This window comes from Gopherus flavomarginatus, chromosome 8 (assembly GCF_025201925.1).
Source record: "Gopherus flavomarginatus isolate rGopFla2 chromosome 8, rGopFla2.mat.asm, whole genome shotgun sequence".
Classification (NCBI taxonomy): Eukaryota; Metazoa; Chordata; order Testudines; family Testudinidae; genus Gopherus; species Gopherus flavomarginatus.
Window position 1 is genome coordinate 101,537,191 of NC_066624.1, and position 17,731 is coordinate 101,554,921.

The following is a 17,731-nucleotide window of genomic DNA, read 5'->3' on the forward strand; positions in this document are numbered from 1 at the left end:
TAGTTTTGCAGAGTTTCTTAAATGTCCTTAACAGCAATTAATAGTATAGAATATAAGAAGGCAAAAGTGTTATTGAACTATGATTTGACTAACACAAATTAGAAAATTGGTCGATTTAACCATTCAGGTTTTCAGAATCAAATCCCACAACCACATTAGAAAATAGCACTTATACTCAATTACTGTCTTTGGAAAGTGACTTTTTTAGATTTTTGACTGTCTCTCAGACCAGGACCTCAGTTGTACCGATTAGTTATCAACTTTAGTGCTGCTAATACAACAGAGGAACAGCACTTCATAGCTTGGTCACAAGAACATTTGGTTAAGTATTTGCCAGTTTATCAAGGTTTCCTTTCAAATGAATGTACACTAGCCGATCCTAGTTACCTATTTCCCAATAAATGATATTAGCCCCAGGATCTGATTGGAATTTGGAAATACCTAAAATAAACTCCTACACTTATGACAGATTGTATAGATTGAGTACAATTTAGAAAACTTGCATGCTTAGTCTCATTTTATGTCTCTATATAGCTAAAACTTAAAAGGCAGTGTGAAACCATTAACTATAGTAGACATGTGCACAGTGGTCTATAATCTTAGTTAACAGTTAACTTGTTCAGTTTTAAACATATTTTACAACAATCTTGACTGAAACTTGTTCCAAAACAAAGGCTCACAGTAGCTCTGAGACAATCTTTAGTGCACATACACAAGTGTGTACACTTCGGCCTGGTCTATATGGGGGGGTGCGGGATTGATCTAAGATATGCAACTTCAGCTACGAAAATAGCGTAGCTGAAGTTGACGTATCTTAGATTGACTTACTTCGCGTCCTCGTAGCATGGGATCGACGGCGGCTGCTCCCCCATCGACTCCGCTTCCACCTCTCACCCTGGTGGAGTTCCGGTGTCAATGGGGAGCGCATTTGGGGATCAATATATCACATCTAGACGAGACACAATACATCAATTCCTCATAGATTGATCACTACCCGCCGATCCAGCGGGTATTGTAGACATCGAGTTTCAGGATGTGGTCAGTTGACTGATTTGGGTTGTCACCCAAAAGAAAGTCTGTGTGTTACTTATCACCAGATCTTTGCTCAGCTTTCAGTTCAGTTATTGTTCACAGTAGGAGTTGACTCTGCAAAGGTGAAGTGAAGGACAGACAGGACTATAGTCTTTTCCCAGAGCATTAGTGGGCAAACTGAATTCTGGAAATAGAGACAGTTAAAGGTACCTATATGAGATAGATACTTGATGTCAACAGGACAACTCCCAGGTGGCTGGTGCAGGACCTCAGTCTTCTCCCTTCCAGATGCCTTTGGCTTTTGGAAAGCTATTTGCTGATGGAGACAGACTGTTTTATCCCATTTCTACTGGTCAAACTTGATTCCTCATCTTTTGTAACCATTTCTAACTTTAATACCTTGTACTTGTTCTTACCTAAAATCTATCTCTTTGCACTTAAAGATTTATTCTTTAATCAAAACTAATCTAGTATTGTGTTTAAACTGAATTTGTTGGTAACTCTAATTAAAGTAGCAAACTGTTGTATATTGACACCTTATGGGGCAACGGGCCTCTAATATCTGAACTGTCCAGGAGGGGGCTGGTCAGTGCAGAACACATGTATTTTGAGAAAATCTGGGAATGGGGGTGTGTTGGGTCACCCTGCAAGTGGTAACTGAGGCTGGTGGAAGCCAGAGTTTTAACTGGACTGTTGCTGGCAGGCTGCACTTAAATAAGCTTAAAAGGCTGACTGGGGCATTAAAAGTCCAGTTGGTGGCACAGGCAGGCTCCCTACCCAACTCTGTGTGGCTCCTCAGAAGCAGCGACATATCTCTTGGCTTCTAGGTGGAGGGCCAGCCACGGGGGCTCCATGTGCTGTCCCTGCCCCAAGTGCTGGCGCCACAGTTCCTATTGGCCAGAAACCATGGCGAATGGGAGCTGCAGGGGCAGTGCCTATGGGTGGAAGCAGTGTACAGAGCCACCTGGCCAACCCTGCGCCTAGGAACTGAGGGACATGCCGGCCACTTCCCTGGAGCCACCTCAGGTAAGTGCCTCCTGGAGCCTGCACTCCTCCTGAAGCCAGCCCTTACCGCCTCCTGCACTCCAAGATCCTTGGCCAGAGCCTGGATCCCCTTCCTGCACCCCAAACCCCTCATCCCCAGCCCCACCCCAGAGCCCTCACCTCCAGCTGGAGCCCTCACCGCCCCCACTGGAGCCCCCTTCCGCACCCTAAACCCCTCATTTCTGGCCCAACCTGAAGCCTGCACCCCCAGCCCAGAACCCATGCCCCCCCACACCACAACATCCAGCCTCAGCCCAGAGCCCCCTCACACACTCCGAACCTGTTGGCCCCCTCCTGCACCCTAACCCCTCATCCCTGGCCCCACCCCAAAGCCTGCACCTCCAGTGGAGCCCTCAGTCCCTCTCGCACCCCAACCCTTTACTCAGTGAAAATGAGTGAGTGAAGGTGGAGGAAAGCGAATGATAGAGGATGGAGGATGGAGCGAGTGGGGACGAGGCCTCAGAGAAGAGGTCTGGTGAGGGCATTTGGTTTTGTGAGATTAGAAAGTTGGCAACCCTACTGTATGGTGGTATTTACATATGTTCCAAACCCCACAGCTCTGCCCAAACAGACACTGGCAAACAGGTCTGTCCTAAACTAAGGAATGTGTGATCTGCTTAATTTGAATTAATGCAGTAAACAGAGTAATTTAGCAGGGAGGGAAATGAAGAAAGCTAAAATAAGTGAGAAAGAGCCTGCAGGGAAAATCCTTCTGCACAGACTCTTGGTCTCCTGGTGCACAGCAGGGACTGGTTTTCAAGAGGGGAGCTGAAACTGTAAAAAGGAGGGCCAAACACCTCATGATACCTCTTTCTCTCTTCCTGCTCATTGCATTCAGTGCACCTGAAAGGAAAACTTTAAGTAGTCATTGGACTTGGCAGCAGGGGGGGAGGCAAAGTGTCCTGACCTGATAGTTTGGTCAGTAATCTGCTGAGCAGGTGGTGAAAAATGTGCTTGACTCTAATAAAGTTTAAGTTAGGCATTAGTAAACATCTTATCTTTGTTTTTCTTGTAACCATTTCTGACTTTTATGCCTCATTACTTGTACTCACTTAAAATCTATCTCTTTGGAGTTAATAATCTTGTTTTACTGTTTTATCTGATTCAGAGTGTTTAAACTGAAGTGTTTGAATAACTATTTGAGATAATAAATTGACATATTATTTCCTTAAAGGAGTAACAGACTTAAATTATGTGTGCTGTCTAGGAGAGGGCTGGGCAGGGCAGTACAGGGCATATATTTCTGGGGGCAATCTGAAACTGGGAGTGTTTTGCGGTCACACTGCAGTATAACCAAGGATGGTGAGAGTACAGTGTAATCCAAGTGTAGCCAGCAGGCTGCAATTACACACAGCCGTGTCGCTTTCCACAGTTCCTATTGGCCAGGAACGGCAAACTGCGGCCACTGGGAGCTGCGGGCAGCCGTGCAAATGTAAACAAACTGGTGGCCCGTGGGTTGCCCACCACTGGTCTGGATAGTACCCTGGTATGTCACAGTCTCCTCCCCCCTCTGTGTGTGTTCAGTAGAGGGTTTGTAGACATCGTTACATAGTCATAACTCATGATTTTTGGGGGCTAATTACTATAATAATTTTTCTTCTTATCAAGTCTTATAGAACTGTGTATATTTTGATGAATTTGCTAGTGTATATGTCTACCAATTCCATCTACAAGATAGAATACAAACTGCTCAAGTATATATCATAGGCCTATACTGCTGACAGTCAATAGAGATTCTCTTTTGGTTCAAGTGGTAGTGGCCAAGTTCATATTCACAATCAGATCAAAGAAGTACCTTTCTTTAGTTAGTTTGGACTTTTATTTCTTATGAAATAATTAACTCCTTCAGCTACTGGAGTTCCTTTTCCATCTATTGTATGGAAAAGGAAATGATTTTCCTACTGATTGTTTCCCTTTTGTTCACTGTAGCCAAGTCTGTATTTCCTTTTTTCATTTAAATATTTAACAAAACTCTGGGATATTTGTGAGGTGGAAATTCTTGACTTACCAAGTCTATTGGCCTAGAAGAAACATTTCTTAATTTTGCTTTATTTCAGCCACGTTTGTGTCATTTTAATGATAAGTGACTATAACAAGCTGAGTGGAAAGGGGGATATAACGTGATAAAAACATTGTGAAAAGATTTTTTTTGCATTTTATTTTATTAAATATTCTACAGCGGGTGCGGGGGAAGGAATGCAGGTGGGGAGAGAGCAGGTGCAGCAGCTGGAATGTGCTTTTGCCTCAACATGTATCAGTGGTTTTGCCTTTGCAAAATAAATGTTTCTTTCAGTTCCATTTAACGTAAAAAGAAACAAGACTGACAGTGTTTTTATAATACATTAAGAGGGTATTAAGACCAAGCGATTTGTACTAAGAGACAGAGTGACGTTTTTCTTTTCTATGGTTGAGCAGATTTGTTGGGGGTGGGGACGGGGGATGAAATGACAGTGACCATCATGCAAGATTCTTTTCCCTCTAGAGACATGGGTTCCAATCTTGCAAAGTGCTCCTGTTTGGTGTTTTTGTTTGTTTTGTTTTGTTTTTAAGAACAAAAGTAGCATTTGTTTAAAGGGACGCTCTCAATTAGTGTAAACCAAGATGAATTCCACCCCCTCACCACCACCAAAAAAAAAAAAAATCAAATCAACGTGAAAGTATATAAACAAACACACATGGTGTTGCCAACACAATTTTTTCAAGAGTCTGGTGATATTTTATGGTTTTCTCCAAACCCCAATTCCTGTAGTCATGTGAATTCACTAAAACCCTGCTTACAGAATCTCAGAGTTTTGGACCTTTTTTACAAAGACCAATAAGTGGTGTTCTGCCTTCACTTACCAATAATGATAGTGGTAGGAAAACAGAATACTCCTGAGTTGACACACATTACTAGGCTCTTTAAGTTGTGCTTATTTCATTAGGAAATGAATGAAAATAGTAGGGGAGGTTGCTTGTGACCAGCTGTGCTCCATAGTCATCTGTTCCAGGGAGCACTCCTTCCTAATGTAGTATTCTCCTATACCAGGGGTACGTTTTCCCATGCATGCTCAACTACTTAGGGTACATCTACACTACCTGCCAGATCAGCGGGTAGCGATCGATCTATCAGGGATTGATTTATTGCGTGTAGTGTAGATGCGGTAAATCAATCCCCAATCACTCTCCCGTCTACTGCTGAACTCCAGCAGTACGAGAGGCGGAAGCAAAGTTGACAGGGGTGCCGCGGCCGTCAATCCAGCGCTGCGAGAATGCGAAGTAAGTAATTTTAATTCGATCTAAGATACGTCGACTTCAACTACACTATTCTCATAGCTGAAGTTGCGTGTCTTAGAGCAATCCCCCCCCCCTCCCCAGTGTAGACCAGGCCTTAGTCTATACCTCCCAGGACACCTTCCACCTTCAAGTTATTTTCTCCTTCCACCACTATAAGGTAGTCTTCAAGTTGCAGTCCCTTCAAGTATGCCCACAAAATGACCTTCTTCCTCTGATATACCTCACCCCTTACATGCATACTGCACGACACCCACTTCCATGGAACTCTCCGTATTTGAGACATGGGTTGGGGGACTGACATCCCATCTGCTGGGCTATATCTGTCCAGGGAGAGAAACATGGATGGCCTCCAGACCTCTGTTTGTGGAGAAGATACGTGGTTTTCACAGAGCTTCTCAACTCTAAAGGTGTAGAAGGGATCTAACAACCTTTCACACATTAATTGATCTCCTCTCCCACAACTGAACAGCGCAACTTGTTTTCTTCCATCAGCATTAATACAGAGGATGACAGGTAGGCAGAATCACATCAATATTAGGAATAGTGCTTGCTGTGACAGAAAGTAAATAGTCGTCACTGAGGGTTTGAGAACAGGGGTTGCAGAGCAGAATTATTATGATTTATATCATAATAAAGTCCTTGTCTCTCCGAGAGGCCCTAATCTGGGATTGGGATCCCATTATGCTAAGCACTGTACATACCTAATAATGACAGTTCATTCCTTTCTCAGCATACAGTTAGAAACAACAGATGGATACAATGAAGATAGGGAGGCAGGGTGGGAGAAAGACAAGGTAACTGAAACAATCATGATTAATACAATAAGCAGCCAGGATGGCACACCAAGTGTTGAATGAATCAGAAAAAAATGAGGTGAATTTCTGTTGAAAGAGCACTTCTGTAAGTGCCAGAGATTCTCACCTACAGCGGGTACATTTTCATCAGGCTTAGTGCAAGATCAAGTGTTTGTCAGAGTGCGGTCACATGCAATGCTAAGAATACACACATCTGTATCACCAAAGGAAATGCACTGAACTAACTCTTCAGTCAAGGGGATTAACAGGAGAGAACCTCTTACTCAACAAAACACACTTTATTCTGTTTTTTATGCCATAATTTAATTTTTGTAGTGTGCTATAAAGTCCTGCTTGGGGTATCTGTTCTCAACATAAAACTTTGTCAAATTTCCATTAAGCTTTAGGTGAAAATTTAATGAGGCATGCACTTCAGATATTTCAAAACGAATACCATTTTATTATTAATGCACCAGAAAGTCAAAGATGTATGTACAATTATGGACCGGTGTTCAGTCGCAGTTAATCTTTTTTCAAATATATTTTAGATCATTAAAATAGTATTTTAGGGCATAAAAGGGGAATTATTTTACTGAATTTTGTCAATAATAGAATACATTTTGGGCCACATTTGTTTATTGACTTTCTTTTGCTTGATCTGATCGTTATAGAGGGTGACTTGAATAAACAGAAATGGCAACATATAGTAATACCGTCCTCCCTTTTTCTGTGCACTGGACCTGGATCAAAACAAACACAAAATAATTCCTGCACCACACACTCCTCTGTATTTAAAAATAATCAGGAAATATTAAAATAAGAAATTAGGGATAAAATAATATGCTGTGGTTAGGAGGGTAAAAAAAGTCCATAATCTTTCCCAGTCCCTCTTAGATTTTTTGCACTTCCCCCTTCTCCCTATGATTCTTTATTCCAAGGACAGTGTGAAAGATTATGCTTGCACGTGGATGCATAAAGAATTTAATGGAAGGTGCTGTAGAAGTGTAATTATTATATTCTCACAATGGCAACTTTCCAAGGACGTTATAGCACGGTACAAACTCTAATGAATTAAGTCGCTCAACACCCCTGGAAAATAGGGACAAACTGTTATCCCCATTTGACAGATATGGAAACTGAGATACAAGGATGCTGTTATTTGTAAAAAGTGATACAGCATGTTAAACAACTAGGAAAAGAACCCACATTTGAATCATAATGGTGCAACAGGATGAAGTTCAATGGCCTGTGTTGTATGGAAGGTCAGACTAGATGTTCTAATCATCTCTTCGGGCCTTAAAATCTTTACTTCTCATCAGGAATAAAGCAAATGATACAAATTATTGTTTGAGTTCATTTTTTTTAAATTAAGTTTTGATGTCAGTGGGAGTTTTGCTTGCCCAAAGGCTTTAGGATTTGGATTCCATAAGATACAGGGTTGAGCTTGCAAACTTTACTCATACTCAGCTGGTTAGCTCCCTTAAAGCAAGCAGTTAATTTGCTAAATTCATGTGTGGACTGCAAATTGTTTTTAACACTGATTGGCTACATGGACTATATATTCTGCTCTTTGTTACAACAGTATAAATTTATCACAACTCCATAGGTTTCACTGGAGTTACTCCACGGTTACTATGATTTGAGAGCAGAATATGGCCCAGCATCTGTAATCTTTGTCTTTAGTCATAGAATATCAGGACTGGAAGGGACCTCAGGAGATCATTTAGTAGAACCCCTTGCTCAAAGCAGGACCAATCCCCAGACAGATTTTTGCCTTAGATCCCTAAATGGCCCCTTCAAGGATTGAACTCACAACTCTGGGTTTAGCAGGCCAATGCTCAAACCACTGAGCTATCCCTTCCCTCCCTATAGGTACAGTCCCATGAGAAGAGTGGGATTTTCAAAGGTTTTAAGGGCTCTAAGTATCCATTTCCCATTGAAACCGCATGAGATTTGGGCACCCAACTGCATTAGGCTCCTTTTAAAATCCTAGCCTGAGTACCTAACTCTTTTAAGACCCTTTGTAAATCCCATCCAATACATGAAATTTCAAGTTGGGGTGTAGCATTTGAGATTAAAATGATGTTTTCCTTTTCCTCTATTTTTAGTAACTTCAGTGGTGTTCATTAGGTCTCATGAAGGGGTTTATACATTAAGCACTATTAACATAATTAGAATAATGTGCCAGGAATTTGCTATTGCCACATCATAATGAAGGATGTTGCGAAAAGAAACTTAGTAGAACAGCATTTACAGATCCTTTCCTCAGTGTGCCTTTCTTGGCAAAGTAATTACAACATTAGGATTGGATGTCCATTTATAAAGTTTATATTTCTAGTATGTTGGTTGTCCTTCATGAGTTCATTTATTCAAACATCCCTTTCCCTTGTTCTTCATCATTTATCAGATATGTCAGAAGTATTCAAATTCCTGGCACATTATTCTAATTATGTTAATATATTTAATATATATAATATGAATATATTTAAACAGTTTATTCCCATTCAAGTCATATTTAATTTGTAATTAATTGTGAGGTAGTAGTCCTTTTTGTTATTGCATGTGCCTTTGTTTCAGTTGCTTACTACTTGTACATTTAAGTAAACATGGATATCCTCAAGGTGACATTTCTGTCCCTCATTTTCATTCTTGACCACTAAGTCACTCGTTCCCTCTAGGGGCATAGATTTTAGGGCTGGAAGAAACCATTATGATCATCTAGTCTGACCTGTTGCATTGCACATGCCATAGAATTTCATACAGTGGTTCCTGCATCAAGTACATCACTTCTGGTAGCACGTATCTTTTAGAGAAAACATCCAATCTTGATTTAAAGACTTCTGGTGGAGAATGTGTCACATCCTTACTGGGTGAGGGAATATCTTTTATTGGACCAACTTCTGTTGTTTTCGATTTCCTGCATGAGCTCCAGGTAGGTTTCCTGATATTTTTTTTCCTTTCAGCATGTGAGAGCATGAGCTGATTTCTTGTCTGCAGTGCTTCCTTCTGGTATATGTGAGGTGCAAGACCCCAACAGTGAATTGGGCGCATAAGAGGACCTTGTAGTACTCTGTGGCTGTGAAGACGGATGAGGGCTGCAGCAGGAGGGAGGTCCCTGGTTCTCTTGGATTCCTTTGCCATTGGGTTGGGATTTTCCTCCTGTCAAGTCTCGTGTGGTTACCGCTTGAGCCCCTGTTTCCCTACATGAAAAGATTTCACGTGCTGGCCTCTGCCAAAGGGCTCACACCCATACAAAGCCCTGCAGTGACGGATGAGTGGTGGTGAAGACAGGCCCAGCAATCTCTGGGAGTCTTCAATCACAAATCTGCATGGAGACGGCAGCCATGTGACGGTTATCTTGTGCTTAGATGAAACAGAAATGCATTTCAACAGCAGCAGCTGTGACAGAGCAGGGCTTTTCAGGATCCCTTCTGCTCAACCCATATGCGGAGGGGGCTGAAAAAGGTGCCCCAAACATAGGCTGTCTCACACTTTTCTGACTAGATGGTTGCAGTCTGTGGTATCACTCAATAGTGCAGCCAAAATAAGAGATATAAGACAATGAATTTCTCCACCTGGAATGTCTGCATCCTTATGGACTCTCAGCACAGTGAATGCCCAGAAAGAAGAACTGCCACAATTGCCAGAGAATTGGCAAGACTTAACATTCACATTGCAGCCCTTAGTGAGACCCGCCGGACCGATGGGGGTGGCTACACCTTCTTTTGGAAAGGAACACCACCTGAAGAGAGAGCTGTTCACGGGATTGGCTTTGCCATCAAAAATAAGATCGCCAGTCAGCTTTTGGAGCTTCCCGTGGGGATCAACGAGTGTCTCATAATTCTTCAGCTCAAGCTCAGCACACAACCAATATGCCACGGTCATCAGTGAATATGCCTCCTTCTCCTGGCCAAGGAACTTCTCCCTGAATCACAGTGTGGCTTCAGGCCATCCCAAGGCTCAATGAACATGATCTTCGTGGCACGAGAGATTCAGGAGAAGTTCAGAGAGCAAAACCAGGAACTGTTCTTGGCATTTATCAACCTAACCAAGGCCTTTGACTCTATCAGTCATGATGTCCTATGGAAAGCATTTTGTAGGTTTGGCTGTCCACAGAAATTAATTTCCATTATCAGACTACTCTAGGATGGGATGACTGCCACCATTCTCTGCAACAGCTCAGAGACCAAACCATTCATCATTTGCACTGGTGTCAAGCAGGGCTGTGTCTCCAACACTCTTCTCCATTTACCTTGCTGTGATCCTTATCCTGATCCTCATCAGTAACTGCTTTCCTGACAGAATTGAGATTGAGTATTGTATGGATGGTCAACTCCTCAATCTCCGACGTCTCCAGACAAAATCTAAGTTCACAAGAATTGGCATCTCTGATCTTCAGTATGCAGATGACTGCATCATCTTTGCACACACAGAGGCCGACCTGCAAAGTGCCCTAAATTTTTTTGCAGATGCCTCTCTGTCTCAACATCAGGAAAATCAAGGTACTAGCCCTCACCTGCACAAACTACACTTTGTACTCTACTAATCACCATCAGTGGAAAACCCCTGGAAAATGTGGACCATTTTCCATACCTTGGCAGCTAACTCTCCCAAACAGCCAGCATTGACACAGAAATCAAATACAGGATCCGCTGTGTCAGCAAATCCTTTGGAAGACTGCTCAGAGGAGTCTTCAATGATAGGGATCTGCAAACAGGCACCAAGATATTGGTTTACAAGGCAGTTGTTATCCCTACACTTCTGTATGGATGTGAGACCTGGGTAACTTACAGCTCAAGCTTCTGGAGGGTTCCGGCAGCGCTGCCTCAGGAGGATTCTCAGGATCATCTAGGAAGACCGACGTATTAACATCAGCATTCTCTCTGCAGCCAACGTCAGCAGTGTAGAAGCACAGGGCATGAAACATCAATTCCGCTGGGCTGGTCACTGTGTATGTGTGCCTGACACATGCCTCCTGAAGCAACTACTCTTCTCTCAGTTAAGTCAGGGAAGAAGGGTTCATGGAGGGCAGTGGAAGCGCTTCAAGGATGTACTTAAAAAACACCTTAAATAGGAAGGCATCAACCCAACAAACTGGGAGGACTTGGCACAGAATAAAACACAGTGGTGACACACCATACACCAAGCCACAAGCCACAAGCCACAACCCACTTTGAGGAGAACAGACATGCTCAGGAGACAGATGGCACAACACTAAAGCCAACAATTATTGTCTCCTTCAAGATCACACCTGTCACTTCTGTGGGAAGATATGCAGGGCATGAATTGGGCTCCTCAACCACCTAAAAAACTCATCAATGAACCTCTTTGGCAGACATCATACTCGCATCAAAGAAGAAAGAGATCTGAGGTGCAGGAGATGGTTGCTGAGTTTTTCTTAAGTCCTTCTGCAGAGCTCTTTAGCATATTTGGAGTTGTAAGTAGCAGTCAGAAGTTGACCTAATAAAAGATATCACCTCACCCACCTCCTCTTTCTAGTAGCCTTGGACCAACACAGCTACAAACCACTCAAATATTTTGATAAGTTGTTCCAACAGTACTTAATGTCCCCACTGTTAAAAAAATGCACCTTACTGTAGTCTGAATTTGTGTTATGAGAAGGAGTAAATAACACTCTTATTTACTTGCTCCACACCAGCCAAGATTTTATAGACTTTTATCATCTCTCTCCCTAGTTGTCTCTTTTCCAAGCTGATAAGTCCCAGTCTTATTAATCTCTCCTTATACGGAAGCCGTTCCATACCCCTAATAATTTTTGTTGCCCTTTTCTGAGTATTTTCCAATTTCAATATATCTTTTTTAAGATGGGGCGACTATATCTGCACACAGTATTCAAGATGTAGGTGTACCATGGATTTATATAGAGGTAATTTTGATATCTTCTGTCTTATTATCTATTCCTTTCCTAATGGTTCCCAACATTCTGTTCACTTTTTTGACTGCTGTTGCACATTGAGGAGATGTTTTCAGAGAACTATGCACAATGATTCCAACATCTCTTTCTTGAATGTTAGCAGCTAATTTAGACCCCATCGTTTTATATGTATAATTGAGATTGTTTTCCAATGTGCATTTCTTTGCATTTATCAACATTGAATTCCATCTGCCATTTTGTTGCCCAGTCATCCAGTTTTGTGAGATCCTTCTGTAGCTCTTCACAGTCTGCTTGGGACTTAACTATCTTGAGGATTTTTGCATCATTTGTAGATTTTTCCAACTTATTATTTACCCCCTTTTCCAGATCATTTATGAATATGTTGAATAGGACTGGTCCCAGTACAGACCCCTGGGGGACACCACTATTTACCTCTCTCCATTCTGAAAACTGATCCATTTATTTCTACCCTTTGTTTCTGTTTTAACCAGTTATCAATCCATGAGAAGACCTTCCCTCTTATCCCAGGACAGCTTACTTTGTTTAAGAGCCTTTGGTGAAGGACCTTGTCAAAGGCTTTCTGAAAATCTAAGCACACTATACCTACTGGATCCCCCTTGTCCACATGTTTGTTGACTCCCTCAAAGATTTCTTTTAGATTGGTGAGGCATGATTTCCCTTTAAAAAATCATGTTGACTCTTCCCCAACAACTTATGGTCATATATGTGTCTCACAATTTTGTTCTTTACTATAGTTTCAACCAGTTTACCTGGTACAGGTTTACAGCCCTGTAATTGCCGAGATCACCTCTGGAGCCCTTTCTAAAAATTGGCATCACATTAGCTATCCTCCAGTCATTTGGTACAGAAACTGATTTAAATGATAGGTTACAAACTGCAGTTAGTAGTTCTGCAATTTCACATTTGAGTTCCTTCGGAACTCTTGGGTGAATACCATCTGGTCTGGTCTAGCTTCTGCTTCCAGCTACTGCACTTTGTTATGCCTTTGTCCAGTAGATTAAAAAGCTCTCTGCTATCAGAAATCTTCTTCATATGTAGAAACCTAGACAGTGATTCCTCTTACTGGGTGCCTACAACCCAGAGAGTGAACCAGGGGCCCTATGGCTGTGGGATGATTTAGTTGGGGATTGTTCCTGCTTTGAGCAGTGGGTTGGACTAGATGACCTCCTGAGGTCCCTTCCAACCCTGATATTCTATGATTCTATTATTTGAATGGTGCTCTTTTACCCTCCACAGCATGGTTGTGCCTCCTCAGAGACATAACTGAGCATTACCTTGCTAGCTTCAGGACTCTACAAGCCTCCTCAGACTGAGAGCGTTTCTGCTGTACGTTAGGCATACTATAGGTTCTTCTCTATAACAAAATACACTAGCTTTTTGTGAAGGCCAGTTATGGAACCTTGGAAAGCCTCTAGTATTTCCAGCACTGTCTGCAAAGGAAGCATACATGCAGATGTTTGTAGAATTTAATTCAGTGCTAGTTTACTAACAGGATTTTTGTTAGTAATTTTGTAGAATTTGATTAGAGTGCATATTATTGATTCTTGATGGGTCCAACACCCTGTGACTGCATTTTGGAGATCACAGGGAATAGCCAGCTGTCTTTTGGTGTTGTAAAGCACTGCACACCAGCCTCAACCAGGCTGGATTAAACAGATACTTTTTTTTTATCACCGAGTTTATTTTTAATCTCATCAAATATCTACCCTTATTTTGGATTTCCAGACTAGAAATTATGTGGTCTGGGCAGGGGTACAGCAGATTTTGCTGGCTTTTCTAGCTTCCTATAGAACCAGTTTCAGTACATGGGAGTTTGGAAATTGCATAACAGTGGATCCTAGTTGCTCTTAGAGGTGAGTTCCTTGCAGGATGTCTCCTGGTAATAGGCAAATCATTATCATTGAGCTGAAAGGCATTTTGGTGCATGGATTCTGAAAATTCTTCCAGTTTGTGAGGTTTAGCATATCCTAAGACCCCAATTAAACAAATATGATTTTACCTAGACTGTTTTTCAGGTCATCAGTCTTTTTGTTCCAGGGCATGTTGAGAATCCTTTATTAAGTCAGGAGTTTTCCTCCTCAAGCATCTTGCATTTGTCCCCTAGTGAAATAATCAGTTTTTCTGCTTCACTCACTCTACCTTTTTAATGTTAAATATTTTTTGTTTGTTCTCATAACAGTCATTTCCTCCTTTACTGCATCAATCTTTTAAGAGATTTTTCCTTTCCCATTACTTTCGCAAATGGCTTGCATTATGGCTTCAAACGAGAGAGCTCAGGTTCCAGCTTGTCTCGTGGATCAATTCACTGCAACTGTTCCCCCCTTCTGGGCTTCCAACCTCACAAAGTGTATTAATTTTGCTGTCATTTTGGGGGAGATTTTGAAAGTTGCCTTGAACCTTTTGATATGGCCAGGCTTGTGCTACTGCTTCCGAAGTTCTTTGTAGCTGTATTTGCAGGATTTTGCTTTTACGTAAGCTTTCCCCCATTGACATCTGCTCAGCATGAGTCCATAAGAAATCAGGCAGAAATCCCACAGCTGAACCTTCACCCCTACATTACAAAAACATACTTGCATTTAGAGGATAAATTCTGTTCAGTTTAGTCAAATGAAACTCCTATTTGCATCAATGAAATGAGCAGGTTTTGGCCTTTAAAGAGGAAAGAATATATTCCTTATTTTTGTGCTTGGGATATATGCATGTTGGCTCTCCTCACATCAAGAAGTCAGGATCTCTGAGTAGAACACTTAGGAGGCTATTGTTCTGTGCAGTTTGGTCTACTTTGTATGTTTTATTTTCAGAATTCTTGTGAAAGCCTCGCTCTGTATGGTAATGTAGGTTTTTTGTTCCTTGAATAACACCAGTGCTATATGTTGCTATTTTTTGTGTCATTTAAAAATCTGTGCAAAGCTAAACAATCCAGTCAGTTTGGCACTGTGCTTGCATTTCTCTATGCATCTGTTTGCTCTGGAATCCAGCATTGTGTTTAATGTCTGTTTTGTCCTCTGTAAGCGGGGGCAGTGCCGGGTCTCGACCCTCCCAGATGAGGAGGGGAGCCACACCGGCCTCGACCTGCCGTCTGAGGGTCTAGGTCCTTGGAACTGTAGCCCACCGTCTGGGTGGCTCGGTCCCTGGGGATAGAACTGGGTGGCGGCACAGTCAACGGGGGCCCAGCCCTTGGTTTGGGCGGGGCACCAATACACAGTTACCTCAGCTCCGGCCCTCTTGGTTCAGGGATGGACTGGCAAGGGTGCGGGTCACTCGGTCCCTTTGGGACAGGACCGAGCAGTGGCACAGTCAAAGGGGGCCCAGCCCTAGGTTTGGGTGGGGCACCAATACACAGTTATCTCCATTTAGCTGGCCTCTTCAGGCCGAGGGGGGGGGGGGATTCTGCCACCTGTGGACGGGTGGCAGGGGGAACGCAGGCCCACCCACTCCACTGTGTTCCAGCCCGGGGCCCTAGTAGCGGTGATCACCGCTGCAGGTGGTCAGTGGGGATCCTGACCGCAACACACTGCCATGGGTATCGGGAAATCTGCAGCCTGACTCGGGTCGGCTGCCCCCGGGCTACTTCCAGTATCCCCCTCCGAGCCTACCTGGTTCGTGGGACCCGCTTCGGGGACGTCCCACCACGGCGGCTCTTCACAGCCAGGGCTCGGCGGCAAGTCCTGCAGCTCCTCCGGGAAGTCCGGCCAGGCCTGTTCCAGGGTGTCCTCGGGGCCGCAGCAGAGGCGGGACGGTTCTGGCGGCTCCTCGTGGTAGCGGGCGCCGGGAAGCTCTGGCAGTTCCTCGTTATAGCCAGCGCAGGGAAGCTCTGGCAGCTCCTCGGTATAGCGAGCGTCAGGAGGCCCCGGCCAGTCCGGACACCGGCCTGCAGCCTCAGCAGCTTCCCAGTCAGGAGCTCCCGCTGACAGGTCTGCTCCTGCCGGTGGCTGGGCCCCAGCTGAGGGCCGGCTTTTATCCTTCCGGGTCGCCGCTTGACCCTTTGAGGGGCGGGACATCCGCTTGGTGGCCCCGCCCCCCTGGGTGAGTGACGGGGCTCGACCCTCCCGGATGAGGAGGGGAGCCACACCGCCTCGTTACACCTCTAATACTATTGTATCATCTCATTCATTCCTTACTGAACAAAAGTAACCATAGAATCCCAATAATTCTTTTCTTTTTTGATTCCTTTTAGTACATGTCACCCTCATTTCATATCTGTACCACACAGACAATTTAATATGTGCTACAGGAGATTTTTTTTTACTTCTTTAGAAATTACTCTCCCAAATTCTATATTGTGTATTTGTAGTATACTTCACTGAAGAGCTTGAAAATTGTTTCATTAATGTAAGTGCAGAGTAATGGCTGCTAATCTAAATCAAACTTTTCATTGTAGGGGTGAGTCTGCTATATCATAAACTGTATACTGTCTGTTTTAAGACCTATGCAGACTCTGGAAATATTTTCCTTTTTAATTTTTCATTTACTGAATTGCTGTTTGCTCTCTCTTGTTCATTTTCAGATGGAAACTACAGACAGAACCGATCAACCCTTACATCACTGTTAGTGCAACCCATATCTGCACTGCTAGTCAAAAGACTTGTTTCTTTACCTGAGAACAGAAGCAAAAGTGATGGGTGTATCCCTCTCAAACTGCCTGTGACAGGTGATGATGGTTTCTATTCATTATGGAATGGTGCTTAAGCACTTCAAATACATTCTGGGTAATTGGGTGTAATTTAGTGTTTGTCTGATTGTAAGTATGTTCTGCTAGCAGCCTTTTAAGAACATGCTATGAAAAAGCCCATAAATTATACTCTAAAGATCTGCTAAGTTGAGGCTGAGCGAAAACAAAATTCTGTGAAGTACTATAAAAGAGCCATTTTTAAAATAAGGCGTTTTGTGCATTAGTTTCAGAAACCATATTCGCATTGCTTCCAAGTTTCAGCTTCAGCAAACACTGCATCTGCCGAGATTCAGTTTTTATAAGTCACATTTCAGGAGTATGTAGTCTCTTAGTACAAGGCATTAAAGTTTAATTCCTGCTATTGACTAGAAAATCCCTCTGACTTTATGCATCATCACCCTGGAGATGTTGCTAGTGATGCAGTGCACTTTGTTAGGTCTTGTTGGAGCATTTGAACTACCATATTAATTCAATGGGTTGTATCTTATTTCTGCCTCCAGCACATACATAGTATTTCTAAATGGTGATCCATCTTTCATATTATTTAGTTTGTATCTGTTTGCTAGAAAATAAACATCAGTAATGTGTATTTGTGTCCATATCTAAGGGGACTTTTTCCATATGTCTTACCTGGAGATGGCTGCATTCTGTCAACAAAAGCAGTAGAAAGGAATGTGTTGAGTAGGGCTGGGAGAAAAGGGAGAATGCATTCAGAATGCCTCTACAAAGATCATACCCATGCAGATTGTTGCCTTAACAAACTGATTACTGATTTGAGAAAAATAGTTAATTATAGTCTGCCAGAAAGGATGCTGCATAGAGATTAAATGAAGGAATAAGCATAGAGAACCTTCCAGGAGAACTGCATATTTCAAACAGAAATACTCCCTTGATCTTTATTTTGCATTTGCCTATCTTTTATAAGAGGAAAAATACAGCGAGGCCACACATTGTATTGTCTCATCTATGTAACCCAGTCCATTTGCAGTATTGTTT

General features: G+C 42.7%; 1 protein-coding gene across 4 annotated transcripts in view; it reads left to right on the forward strand.

Moving 5' to 3' along the window:
• The window catches only part of NAALADL2 (N-acetylated alpha-linked acidic dipeptidase like 2), a 1,166,543-nt gene that overhangs the window by 668,494 nt on the left and 480,318 nt on the right, over positions 1-17,731 (forward strand). For all 4 annotated transcript variants that reach the window (XM_050965896.1, XM_050965898.1, XM_050965899.1 and 1 more), the window contains exon 8: positions 16,571-16,714. In XM_050965896.1, coding sequence (XP_050821853.1) covers positions 16,571-16,714 — 144 coding nt within the window. The remainder of the gene's footprint in view (positions 1-16,570; positions 16,715-17,731) is intronic.